General features: G+C 35.5%; 1 protein-coding gene across 2 annotated transcripts in view; it reads right to left on the bottom strand.

Moving 5' to 3' along the window:
- METTL4 (methyltransferase 4, N6-adenosine) overlaps positions 1-13,358 on the bottom strand; it is a 28,364-nt gene that overhangs the window by 7,702 nt on the left and 7,304 nt on the right. The window contains exons 4-6 of one of the 2 annotated variants that reach the window (XM_082668324.1): positions 8,588-8,957; positions 6,386-6,455; positions 2,310-2,484 (exon numbers count right to left, since the gene is read on the bottom strand). In XM_082668324.1, coding sequence (XP_082524450.1) covers positions 2,310-2,484; positions 6,386-6,455; positions 8,588-8,957 — 615 coding nt within the window. The remainder of the gene's footprint in view (positions 1-2,309; positions 2,485-6,385; positions 6,456-8,587; positions 8,958-13,358) is intronic. The other variant, XM_082668325.1, reaches the window with a different exon arrangement.

The following is a 13,358-nucleotide window of genomic DNA, read 5'->3' as shown; positions in this document are numbered from 1 at the left end:
CACCAAAGAAAAAGAAGTATTAAACCTCAAGGCTACCGCAGTCCAATAAAAATATAATGTGGGCCACAAGTTTAAGCCACACATGTAATTTAGATTTTCTAGTACCAACATTTAAAAAAGCAAAAAGAATGAGGCAAAATTAATTTTAATTGTATTTTAAGTTTTAAATTATTTTTAATTATTTTTAATTTAACCTAACATATCTAAAATATTACCATTTCAATATGTAATCAATTCAAAACATTATTGAGGTATGTTATATTCTTTCTTTCATACTAAGTCTTTTAAATCTAAAACACTTATATTTTACATTTAGCACCACGTCTCAATTTGGACTAGCCTCATTTCAAGTGCTGAAGAGCTACATACTGCTAGTGACTGCCATAATGGACAAGGCAGCTATGAAAGACTAAAAAATTTTAAGTATCATTTTATCATCTTGCACACAAAAACCTCTATTTTTCATTAAAATTTATTATTGGAAACCATGCCATCATTAATTCATTTATTTGTTCAAATAACATTTACCTATTACTGGCAATGTGACTAAGTCAATTACAATAAAGTATTTTCCTTTACTTATAGGAAACAATGGCATTAAATACTGTCAGAGCTAAAATTAATAATGAAGGAAGCTCAGGGATTGATGAGATAGACAATACGTGGTCCAATTTCTTGGCATTATAAATCCAGAAATTCAATCTTATCATTTCATCCTGGAGTGATCAGACTCCCAAAGACTCACTTTAGCTAATCAAACTCAAGACACAATTTATAATAACAATATCAAATCATTAATTAAGCATGGAAGAAAATATTTTCACTATCAGAATATTCATATCTATTCTCTGTGGAACCCTTTACCCTATATCGAGGTATCTAAAAAACCAAGTCCTTTTAGCACCTCTAGGGCCCACGAGAAACAGCATCTATTCCACACAGCACTGTATAAACACTGGCAAATTCTTATTCTTTGGATATCCTTTATACTCAATGCAGATTACTCCTTCTGATATAACAATATGTTCAATTACCTAATAAGTATTTCATAAAACATATTTTTGTTTTAAGCTATAGTCATATCATACCATCTCATAGAACTGATTACTACCAGAAATGAACAGTCTTAGTTTTCATGTATTAGCATTTTACTGGTTTTGATTTCAGAAGGTAACCTTTTCGTGACTTTGGCCTCAGTCTCTGATTATAAAAGAACTGCCATAATAGACAGAGTGGAATGGAGTTTTATATTCCTGTTATGGTCCTACAGCAAATCAACCAAAGCTAAGCCCAAAGCACAACCGTAAAAGCAAAGACACAACTTAAGTGTTTGTTTGCCAAGTCTCACAAAATAGGTGCAAATAAATAATGTACACAGCTTTTAGAAGATATTCCAGTACACTACAAAGTACACAGAGCACATAAAAATAGAACCTGTGTCTAAAATGAATATACAGTTATATAAATATTATATAAATGTTAAAACATTCAACCCATAATAACCTGGTTTACCTTTTTAAAATTTAGGAGGGGTTTTCTGGAATTCACCTGGTAGACAATGTATCTTTAAAAGGATGTCCAATGAACTCTGAACTGATGCCTTATATTTTTGTATTTTTTGGTATTTTTATACCAAGCAAAGATATTAAAGATCATTCAACCAATCCAAGAGTTGGAATCATTTCTTTCAAAAACAGGCACTGAGGAACTAAGTTAAGGTTTAAAGTATAAAAGGTCCTTGCTTCTAGCATTTTCCCAACTCTTCCACAGTAGATTTCTTTGCTATCTCCCTCTCATCCCCAGAAACATAAGAAAAAAAGAAAGAAGGAAGGAAGGAAGGAAGGAAGAGAGGAAGGGAGGGAGGGAGGGAGGAAGGAGAAGAAAAAAGAAAGACAGACAGAAGTCACAAAGGGCAGCTGAAATTTTGGATGAGTAAAGAGGAAGAAGATGAACAGTAAGACAATTTCTATGTTTAGTGATGGACAAATTCCCCAAAGGTTTTGTTTGTTGTTTCTTAAACTACAGACATCAGAGCTTTTGAAAATGTCATCCTGATATCTCCGAGTGATTTCTGAAGGCCAGCAGTTTGGGATTCTACTACAAAAATATACAGAACAAATAGGTAAAAAGTCTTGAGAATAAGAAGACAAAGGTACTTAGCAGCAAAGTAAACATTTTAATTAGACCATGTTGAAGGAGTAGAGCGGTGACATGTTAAGCATTAAAAAGTAGATGCTACCTTTATGTGACTTGTATGTCACACCTTATTAACAAATAAAGTTAACAAATACATTAACTTCTAAACTTACTTTTACCCAGTGCCATTCAGCAACTATCTCCACAGACCAAGAAGGGTAAAGTTCTTCCTTAACAAAACGTAGGTGCTTCTGTCTATTCGTCACCCAAGTAACAACAAGACAGTTTGGAGCAGCCAGCTTAGGGATAGGTATCTGCTTTATTTGCAGTGGTGATAAATAACTATATCTAAAAATAAACAGAAAAAAATATTAGCAAAATTTGCTGCAAAAAAGAAAAATAAGCAGGGAGAAAACCTGTATAACATTGACTCCACAAACACAAAGCTCCTATATTTATTTGTGCAACTAAACATGAAGCCACACTGACACCCAGTGGACACATTATTACACACAAGTCAGAAATAATATTTTTAGTTTTTACTAATTTAAAATGATGAAGCCATATTTCTTTATCATTTCTAAATGTATTACATTTCAGTAATTTTACTAATATTTTCTATATGCTTTTCTAACATTCAAAATTAAGCAAATATTATGGTTTGATAATCTGTACATTACAAAGGGACCCCATTAACAGTCTTGAAACTACTATGTCAATATCCCATGAACATCTTCAGTCTATCATCTTGTTTCTTTCATCTTTCCCAATCAGTTCTACTGGGCTCTCTGAAACTCTCATGCTTTCATTACAAAAAAAATTCTACAGTCTTGCACCTCCTGGTCGTTAGTAGTATGAAGTCTAGTTTCTCTTGCTAAAACAATACTTGCTCTACAATACCCCATCAAACCAATGTGGCCCTTTCTCCAGCACCCAACACACACAACAGAAAGAGGAGAGGTCAGTATTCTCCTAGCTCCCCTACTGCCAGTTCCAGGCTATCAGCCATCTACCTTTGTGTAAAATCCCCTTCTCTTTGAGAAGTACGCTATCTAGCCTCCAATGTTCCTTATCGAACCTATTACAGCCTCACTCTCCATATTCAATGAGGATTTAAGTTCTAAGATCCTTCTACCTCACCAACATAAATCTTGCCAGTATCCTGGGCAATTTCAAAGCACAGGCTAAATAATGTACACACTCACCTATTCTTCCCCTAAATAAATACAATTGCATTCACTCCACTTCAATAATCCCTTCGAGTGGCCAAAACCTGGACGTTGTCATCACTCAAACTTGCTCCATTTCTGAAACCATATACACTGATCTCTGGTCATTACTTTTTTTTTTTTTACATCTTTATTGGAGTATAATTGCTTTACAATGTTGTGTTAGTTTCTGCTGTACAACAAAGTGAATCAGGTATAAGTATACATATATCACCATATCCCCTCCCTCTTGAGCCTCCCTCCCATCCTCCGTATCCCACCCCTCTAGGTCGTCACAAAGCATCAAGCTGATCTCCCTGTGCTATGTGGCTGCTTCCCACTAGCTATCTATTTTACATTTGGTAGTGTATGTGTATGTCAATGCTACTCTCTCACTTCGTCCCAGCTTCCCCTTCCCCCCACCGTGTCCTCAAGTCCATTCTCTATGCTGTGTCTTTACTCCTGCCCTGCCACTAGGTTCATCAGTACCGTTTTTCTAGATTCCATATACATGCATTAGCATACAGTATTTGTTTTTCTCTTTCTGACTTACTTCACTCTGTATGACAGACTCTAGGTCCATCCACCTCATTACAAATAACTCAATTTTGTTCCTTTTTATGGCTGAGTAATATTCCATTGTATATATGTACCACATCTTCTTTATCCATTCATCTGTCGATGGACACTTAGGTTGCTTCCATGTCCTGGAAACTGTAAATAGTGCTGCAATGAACACTGTGGTACATGACTCTTTTTGAATTATGGTTTTCTCAGGGTATATGCCCAGCAGTGAGATTGCTGGGTCATATGGCAGCTCTATTTTTAGTTTTTTAAGGAACCTCCATACTGTTCTCCATAGTGGCTGTATCAATTTACATTCCCACCAACAGTGCAGGAGGGTTTCCTTTTCTCCACTCCCTCTCCAGCATTTATTGTTTCTAGATTTTCTGATGATTGGCCATTACCTCTTCTCCGTCACCAATTCTTTGACTTTACCAAAGCATTCAGTCAGTGCCCCATTCCTCCACTTTACTGAGTCTATCAGTTTCTTCCTGCCCACACTTTCTCCTCTTCCTCACATACTACCAACCACCAATCACTCCTCTGCCTTCTCACTATACCCCTAACTCCAATCTCCCCTTTACTCTTTCACCCCATAACTCCTGCAAACCTCCAATCTTAAATTCAATTCAATTTCAACACAATTCAATTCAACTTCTTCATATGGAAAAAAATCAGGTGGAGAAAAATGCTAAACTGAAGAATTGGCTCAATTAAGTCCATTCTTAGGTTCTCAAAACTACTCATCAATTCTTTTACTTATCCTTGGTCAACTACTACAAACCTTCATCTCTTTTCAAGTCTCGCCCAAACTCACTCTTTGTAGATGAAGTTAACGCATATATCAATTAAAAAAAAAAAAGCCATCGGACTGCTTCAATTACCTAACCCTCTCCCGCCTGGTTATACGCTTTCACTTACCCATTGCTATACATTTCCTCTTAAAGGATAGCATGGCTTCATATATTTAAAGCTTATCCCTCCAGCTGTGTTCTCTTATTCTCATCTTCTAGTCTATTAGTGATGCTAATTACTCCCCTCCTGTATTTTCAACCTCTCTAGTAGTTCCTTACCATTAGCCTATAAATATGCTTATACTATATACTTTTCCTTTCTTTTCTTTTCTTTTTTTTTGGTTAGTTTTTCTATATACTATATACTTTTAAAGGAAAGAAGAGGAGAGAAGACTTGGGCAGGGGGAGGGTGGAGAAGGGAGAAAGAAAGGAAGAGAAGAAAAAATAACAGAAAAGAAAAAAGGGAGAAATACCCTCAGTTAGGTCTCCTGTCTACAGCTAAACTAAGGACTGGCCTATCCAGATAATGCATAGTAATCTCCTTTTCTTAGCAGCCTTAATTCCATTTGGAATTTTAATTCTCCTTTTCCATGTAACCTAACATATTCACAAATTCCAGGGATTAGGACAAGGGCATGGAGGCGGGTGTGGGGGGAGGGGGGACAACAGTATTCTACCTACCACAGATGCTAAAACTGGTAACAAGATATTTACATATATCACAGTATCTCCCTATATGATTTCCTTTTTAATTTTCTAATAAAGGAAAATTAGAAAATTAAAAAGGAAAATTAATTACCTATTTTGATAATTACATTATGATTATATAAGAAAATATTAATATATTTGTTTTCAAGAAATACAGAATAAAATATTCCAGAGTAACTTACTTCTTCCTAAATAATTTATTCTCATACAGTTCAGAAAAAAATTATATATACATAGATATCTACACACATGCACAAAAACACACATATAGAGAATAGCTACAGGAATTCTTTGTATGATCCTTGAAACTTTAAGAGAAAAAAGTCCAATTATTGGTACAGCTCATAAACAAAAAGCATAACAAGATAATTGTGGAGAAGAAATTTCATACGAACTTTAAGTCAAGGTAATAGGAACTGTTCAGTCTAGAAAATCGAAGAGTGAGAGGAAATACAACGGAAGACATTCACTAGAACTAGAGGGAAAAACTTTTTTAAAAAGCTATTAAAAGGGAATGTCATCTTACTAACTAATTGAACTTATCACTCTAAAAGGTTACATAAACGAAATGGTGGCATAAATAAAAACAAATTTCAGAGTGAAGTAGACCAATTCATTCATAGCAGTGTTAAGGAATACTGTATTTTGGCACATATTTCTAAACTTTAGAATTTGATATCAAAGAAGGCAAAAATGTTGCCTTTTGGTGTTATAGAAACATCCCTGAACTGGACAGTCAGTAACCTTAATCATTAATAAATATATTACTTTTAACATTCTTAACCTACATCTACATATAGTTCTAGTTCAAGAGAATTATCTACTTAAGGGAATTAAAATCTTAAAACGAAAGTATTTTAGTAGTTTCAGACAATCTATTATCATAAAGTAATGCTTTTAGCATATGTAACTAGAATGTACAAAGGACAATAGCTTTGAGAAAGCATATCTAATAGATAAACTATTTATACTTACCTGTTACTTCTTTTAACTGATTTGTTCTGCCATGGTGGATCTATCACAATTACATCATATGTTTTCTTACCTGAAAACAAAGAGACAATTTCAGAAAATATCTTCTATACATATCACTTTAAAAACTAAACATGTTCTGAGACTTCCTGGCGGTACAGTGGTTGGGACTCTGCACTTCCACTGCAGGGGGCATGGGTTCCATCCCTAGTTGGGGAACTAAGATCCCACATGCCACATGGCAAAAAAAAAAAAAACTAAACATGTTCTTCAACAATGAAGTGCATTCACTACAGACACAAATATACTGGAATGCAAGAAAAGGATTTGTGGCATTTATTCAAATAATTTATCTAAAATAATTAAGAGATTCCCCTTATAATTTAGTACCTCTGGGATTTTAACATAATTTCACCTATTGCAGAAACTTCCTAAAAATAACTACAGCTCCCTTAGCTAGACATCAATGATTTATAAATGTCCTATAAGTCTTGGTAGCCATATTAACTTGGTCCTTTCAAGCCTAGATAGGGTAGGTATGGGTTTTTTGCTTCTGTTTTTCAACTTTTTACATGAAATAAAACTTGTCTTTTGACTGATATATTGACCACAACAAAATGTCCCCAATAGTCTACTAGTGTTCTTTTCTCTGGACCAGGATCACACATTGCATTCAGTTGCCATGTCTCCTAAATTTCCTCCAATCTGGAAAAGTTCCTCAGTCTTTCTTTGTCTTTTATGACCTGATACTTTTGAAGACTACTGGCTAGTCATTTTATAAAATGTCCCTCAAGTTTGGGTTTGGTATTTCCTCGTGATTAAATTTAGGTTCTTTATTTTTGGCAAGAGTATCACCATGCCATTATCAGGAAACACAGTGTCAAAATGTCTCATTATTAGTGATACTACCTTTGATCATTTGGTTAAAATGCTGTCAGCCAGGTTTCTCCAGTTTTACTTTTGTAATTAATAAGTATTTTGCAGGGAGATATTTTAAGACTGTGCAAATATCCTGCATCTCATCTTTTCATCCACTATTTTGACACCCAAATACTATGATGTGTGCCAAATGGAAATTTTCTAGTTACATCATTCTACCTACGTTTATTAATTGGAATTTTACTGTGAGGAAGAGCTGTCCCTTTTCATTTTATAAACAGAGGTATATTTTTGTAAATGTACAATCTCATAAGTGATCAAAAGAATGCAAATTAAAATAAGGAAGTGATGGCTTTTAAACTATTAGAGTAACAAAGATCAAAAAGAATGGGGAAAAAAATGTTCAAATATAGCATGATTTTCTCATTAATTTGTTATCTTGTCATTTACTCTGAAGAATTTATGATGCTGTGACATAAATAACCAATCATTTATAAGACGGTTTGAAAGTAATTAAAAGAAGCTTTTCATTAATAAGCTATGTTATGTTAATAATGTAAAATTTTGCTTAAAAATGTCCAAATAACATTAAACAGCAGATTAAATTCAATTTGGTCAATATACCTCTTATCTACATCATCCCTTAGAATATTATAATAGTTATAATTTGTTAGAAACATAAATCACTGAGCTAAGCTCATGATGCAGATTATCTCATCTAATCCCCAAAATTACCCTTGGAAGTAGGTATTATCATATCCATTTTATAGACTAGGAAACTGAGGCTCAGTTTTGTGAAGTGCCTAAAGACTCATAGTTAAGCTTCAGAATTTAAATTCAAATTCAGGTGTATATGACTCTGGACTTAAATATCTAAATTCTTAACTTTATACAGGAAAATATTTTGAGAAACTTTAGATAATAAACTTGAACAGTAGCTTAAAATGTAACCTAAAAGGCTAGGAATGGTTTGGGAATTAACATTCGTATATGAAGTGTTTCTACTTTGCTATGAATAAAAGCTAAATAAAGTTATTTGGTCAACCCCAACTGTACCCTGAATTCCTAAGTACAGAACAGTAACTATGTTTACTCTCTTGGGGACTAGTTAAGTTTTTGACCCTTTGTTTGTAATAAGAATTTTTTTAATTTTTAAGACAGAAGTCAGCACTTTAAAATTGAATTTAAAAGAAAAATACACTGAGAAAATTAAGTGTTCACCCTATCACAAAATGCTGGTGCTCATTCAACATTCAGACTTGTTCTTGACTTCTGAGGCCACAAAAAAATTATCTTTTTCTAATAATAAACATAATAATTACTTACGGCTCAGAAGCGGGTACATGCAAGAAATGTCAGACAAAAGAAAACTGCTTTTTGGTGGCAGCAGGTATTTCTGTCCCATTAAAGTAATCATTTTTGTAAAACTAGAGTTGTTTTCAACAATCCGTGAAAATAAATCCTGCTCTGTAACAGATATATCATCTTCCATCAATTGTAACGTTTGAAGTTCCATTTCATTCAGAGAAGGCAAATGCTTTGCCATTTCACATAATTCTGACAAATTGCAGGTATCAAGTGGTAAAGTAATGGGCTCACTATACTTGTCCTGTTTTTCATAAAGTGGATGAAGAAAGCCACTTTTGAGACCTTCTTGGATTAACTGTGAAGATCCATCCAAAATCAGCCCCCTGATCTGTAAGAGAATTTTTTTTAAGTACATTAAAAAGTCACTAAAAAATAAATAAATAAATAAAAATTAAAAGTCACTGACATTAAAACAATTTTCTAAATAATAAAGTTCCTACTATGCTTTGAGTATTTCAACTCTTGGATTAAAATCAACATTCTTAATGCTTATAGGAAAATAACTTTATACTACAAAAAGAGTTAGAAAGTGTGAATATACCTTTGAAATGCTATTTCTTAACTGTGGAATGAAACAAATCTCATAAACTCACTGAAAATTAACTAACCAAACAATATATTGAATACGTAGAAAATGTATCCTTAAAACTTTATACGATAAATTTGATAATGTTTCTAAAAGAAAGTGGAATTTCTAATTTATAAAAAGAATTAAGGGAATTCCCTGGCAGTCCAGTGGTTAGGTCTCCATGCTTTCACTGCCAAGGGCATGAGTTCAATCCCTGGTCGGGGAACTAAGATCCCGCAAGCTGTGCAGTGTGGCCAAAAAAAAAAAGAATTAAGTCTAAATCACATTTAATCTTAAATTTTTCTAGTAACTTAATTTTTTACATATTTATTTATTTACTTATTTGGCTGCGCCAGGTCTTAGTTGCAGCATGCAGGATCTTCATTGCAGCATGTGAGATCTTTAGTTGCAGCATGTGGGATCTAGTTCCCTGACCAGGGATTGAACCCAGGCCCCTTGCATTGGGAGCATGGAGTCTTAGCCACTGGACCACCAGGGAAGTCCCCCTAGTAATTTAATTTTAAAATAAATATACCTTTGATTTTATAAAATATAGCTTGAATTGTAAAAAAAAGAAAAAAATTAACTCTATAAAATGAATATATAAACAAAGGTTTTCAATAATACAACCAAAATAATTATAAAATTAAAAGCCAAGTTCTGCTTCTGGACAAGATGGAGTACCTTTAATTTGAAATTACTTTTCAAAAATTATTTTTAAAAAACGGTTTTCAGACCTTGGATGGATGTCAAGCAGTGTAGAATAGTAGTCCCTAAAAAAGGAGAAACGAGTTGCTCCAGCTTACCACCTTGAGAAAGTTTCTAGGCAGCAGTACAGGAAAGAGACCCATTCAGAGCCCAACAGTCTCTCTGAGTTAAGGAAATACAGCTGGGAGTCTGGAAAGGCCAAGGCAGCTAGAGTTTGCAGGGAAGGATACCAGAGAGGAGAGAGCTGCAGAGGATCAAGTCTCCAGCTGAGTAGTGATCAGCACATGTATGTGATGAAATACTCAAGGACAGGGAAAGAACCAGATAGAATGATCAGAGGGAGAAATCCCCAGAGTTCACACAGGGCTTGTGCAGCCCTTTTTTTTTTTTTTTTTTTTTGCAATCACGGGCCTCTCACTGCTGTGGCCTCTCCCATTGCGGAGCACAGGCTCCAGACGCGCAGGCTCAGCGGCCACGGCTCACGGGCCCAGCCGCTCTGCGGCATGTGGGATCTTCCCGGACTGGGGCACGAACCCATGTCCCCTGCATTGGCAGGTGGACTCTCAACCACTGCACCACCAGGGAAGCCCGTGCAGCCCATTTTTAAAGATTAGGAAAAAAAAGTAGAAAGGGATATTAAGGCACTCATTATAACCATATTCATATGTTCAAAAATGTAAAGAAAAAAATGAACCTGTTAAGAAGAGATAGGGAAACTATAAGAAAAGACCAAATTGAGTGTCTAGAAATTAAAAAATACAATGCACAAGTGAAAAATACACTACATTGGAATTACAGCAGATTAGACACTGAAGAAGAAAAGGTTAATGCACTTGAAAACAGCGCAATAAAAGCACCCAAAATGAAGGGGACAGGAAATATATTTGAGGAGACAACAGCCAAAAATTTCTAAATTTGCTGAAGACTATGTATTCACAGATCCAAGAAGATCAACAAATGGAGGAGGAGGAGGAAGAGGAGGAAGAGAAAACTACATTAAGGAACATCACAATTAAATTGCTGAAAACGCTCAAAGCAGCCAGAGACTTCCACTTCCAACCAAGATGGAGTAATAGGGACAAAAGCTTTCAAGACACTGGACATCAGGCAACAAAGGAGAGTGAAAGAAATCATAGGTAAGCCCTATGATTGCCCCAGCTAACTGCCTGGAGATTTTCCAAGGCACAAGAAGAATCTGGGCAGAGTCTAGAAGAAATCCAGAGTTATGGAGACAGAGCTGAGAATATGGGGATGCCAAGACAGAGTACCCAGGAGAGTATCAGAGAGGAAAGAGCTGTACAGAGAGAACTCTGTATATCTGCAGGTAGTCACACTGGAGAAATTCCCCTAAATACTGATCACTCCAAGTGTGTGGGGGAACTATCCAAGGCCAAGAAAAGAACCACCCAAGAGGACTAAAAGAAACAGTGTCTTGAGCTCTCACAGGGCCAAGAATAGTCCTTGTTTCCAACACTCAGACCAGAAAACATCATGATTCACAGGACAATTGGGGGACATTTCACCATGGGTCTCGCTGTGTGAGCAGAGGCACTGATAGCTTTTGTTCCAGAATAAATTTTCAAGGTGTTGGTTTGTAACCTCAAGAGCTTCCCAGGAGAAATCTGAAACTGGCCCCTGTACACAGAGGGCAAGGAGAGACCAAAGAAAAGAGGCAGACCACTCTAGATGGGAAGATGGCAGGTTTAACAACAAGAGAACTTACAAACGAGGCTTGTCTTGGGAGGCTGCAAGACAAGTAGATCTCTGTACCTGTCGCCCAGAATCCTAAAAGTTTATACAGAGTTCTTAACTGGGTTCAGTCACATACACAGTCCAGATCATCTCAACAACAGCTTACTCTCTCAAGGCTATGTCCTTGAAAACAGCTCCCACTGTGGGAACGGTGGGCAGAGTGTACAGTCCAAAGACAAAGGAGGGGTGAGGAGCCTCCAAGTGTCCAGGTCAACCAGTGGTCATATCCTCAAGATCAGTTCCTCCAACACAAGGATATTCATATAGCATGGAAGACGGAGATCATGTCTCCCTCCAAGCCAGAAGGCAGATCTGTTTGCTGTCCAGGTTAATAAAGGCTCACTCTGGGACAAAATGCTGGACAGGTTTGTTTGCAACCCATTTTAAAAAACTGGGGTTCCCTAATCTTGGGGTTCTTTAGCTACAAACCAAATCTACTGCATGCAGAGCATACACCAAGGCTCCTTGGCATCATCCCCATGGAGTACAAGGGAAGTCTGTGAACAGAAAGTATATGCTTCCTGCTATGCAGGGAGCAATAAACTCCTTATTTAATAAAATCTTAGGTCTAAATCTATTTTAATAAAATCTGAGACCTAAACTTGCTAGCTTGTTAGCTTCCAAATAGAGTAAAATCTCAGACATTTCATCCCAGTTCTTGACAGGGGTATTGGGTAGATAACAGATTTTGTGTCAGTAAAAAGGAATAATCAGCCTTAGTCTAAAAACATCATTCTAAACTCACCTAAGAAAAATCTACCCAGTAATTGATAGACCAATTAAACCAAAAATCTCTAAAGACATAGAAGTTCTGAACAACACTACCAACTTAACCTGACATTCATAGAACACTGCATCCAACAACTATAGAATACGTATTCAAAAATACATTAAAAATAGCACACAATACAGTCACAAAGATAATTCATATGCTGGACTATAAAGAAAGGCTCAATAAATTTAAAAGGATTGAAATCATCAGAGTATATTCTTATACCCCAACGGATTTAAGTTAGAAATCAATAATAAGAAGATATCAAGATAAACCCCAAATATCTGGGAATGAAACAGAAGACTTCTAAATAATTCATATAGGTCAAAGATAAAATCACAGAGGAAATCAGAAAATATTTTGAAGTGAATGAAAGTGAAAATACAAAATATCAAAATATGTGGAATGCAACTAAAGCAATGATTCAAGGCAAACTTATAGCTTTAAGTGCTTATATTAAAAAAAATCTAAATTCACTGACAAAAGCTTCTACTTTAAGAAGTTAGAAAAAGAGCAAAGTAAACCAAAAGGAAGAAAATAATAGAGAACAGATATCAACAAAATAGAAAATAGATAGACAGTAAAGAAAATTAATTAAGTTAAAAGCTGGTTCTTTGAATATACTTGACATCAATTCATGTGTCTAATAAGGGATTGATATCCAGAATATAAAAGAACTCCTAGGGAATTCACTGGCGGTCCAGTGGTTAGGACTCCAGGCTTTCGCTGCCAAGGGCGCAGGTCCGATCCCTGGTCAGGGAACTAAGATCCCAAAAGCCGTGCAGCATGGCCAAAAAAAAGAACAAAACTCCTAAAACTCAATAACAACAACAAAAACCCAATTTAAAAATGAGTGAAGGACATGAATAGGGACATGAACAGACATTTCTCCAAAAAAGACATACAAGCGGCCAACAGCACATAAAAAT

Source organism: Grampus griseus (assembly GCF_964374135.1).
Source record: "Grampus griseus genome assembly, chromosome: 12".
Taxonomy (NCBI): domain Eukaryota; kingdom Metazoa; phylum Chordata; class Mammalia; order Artiodactyla; family Delphinidae; genus Grampus; species Grampus griseus.
The sequence above is the reverse complement of the archived record's forward strand: the minus strand, read 5'-3'. Positions and strand labels throughout refer to the sequence as shown.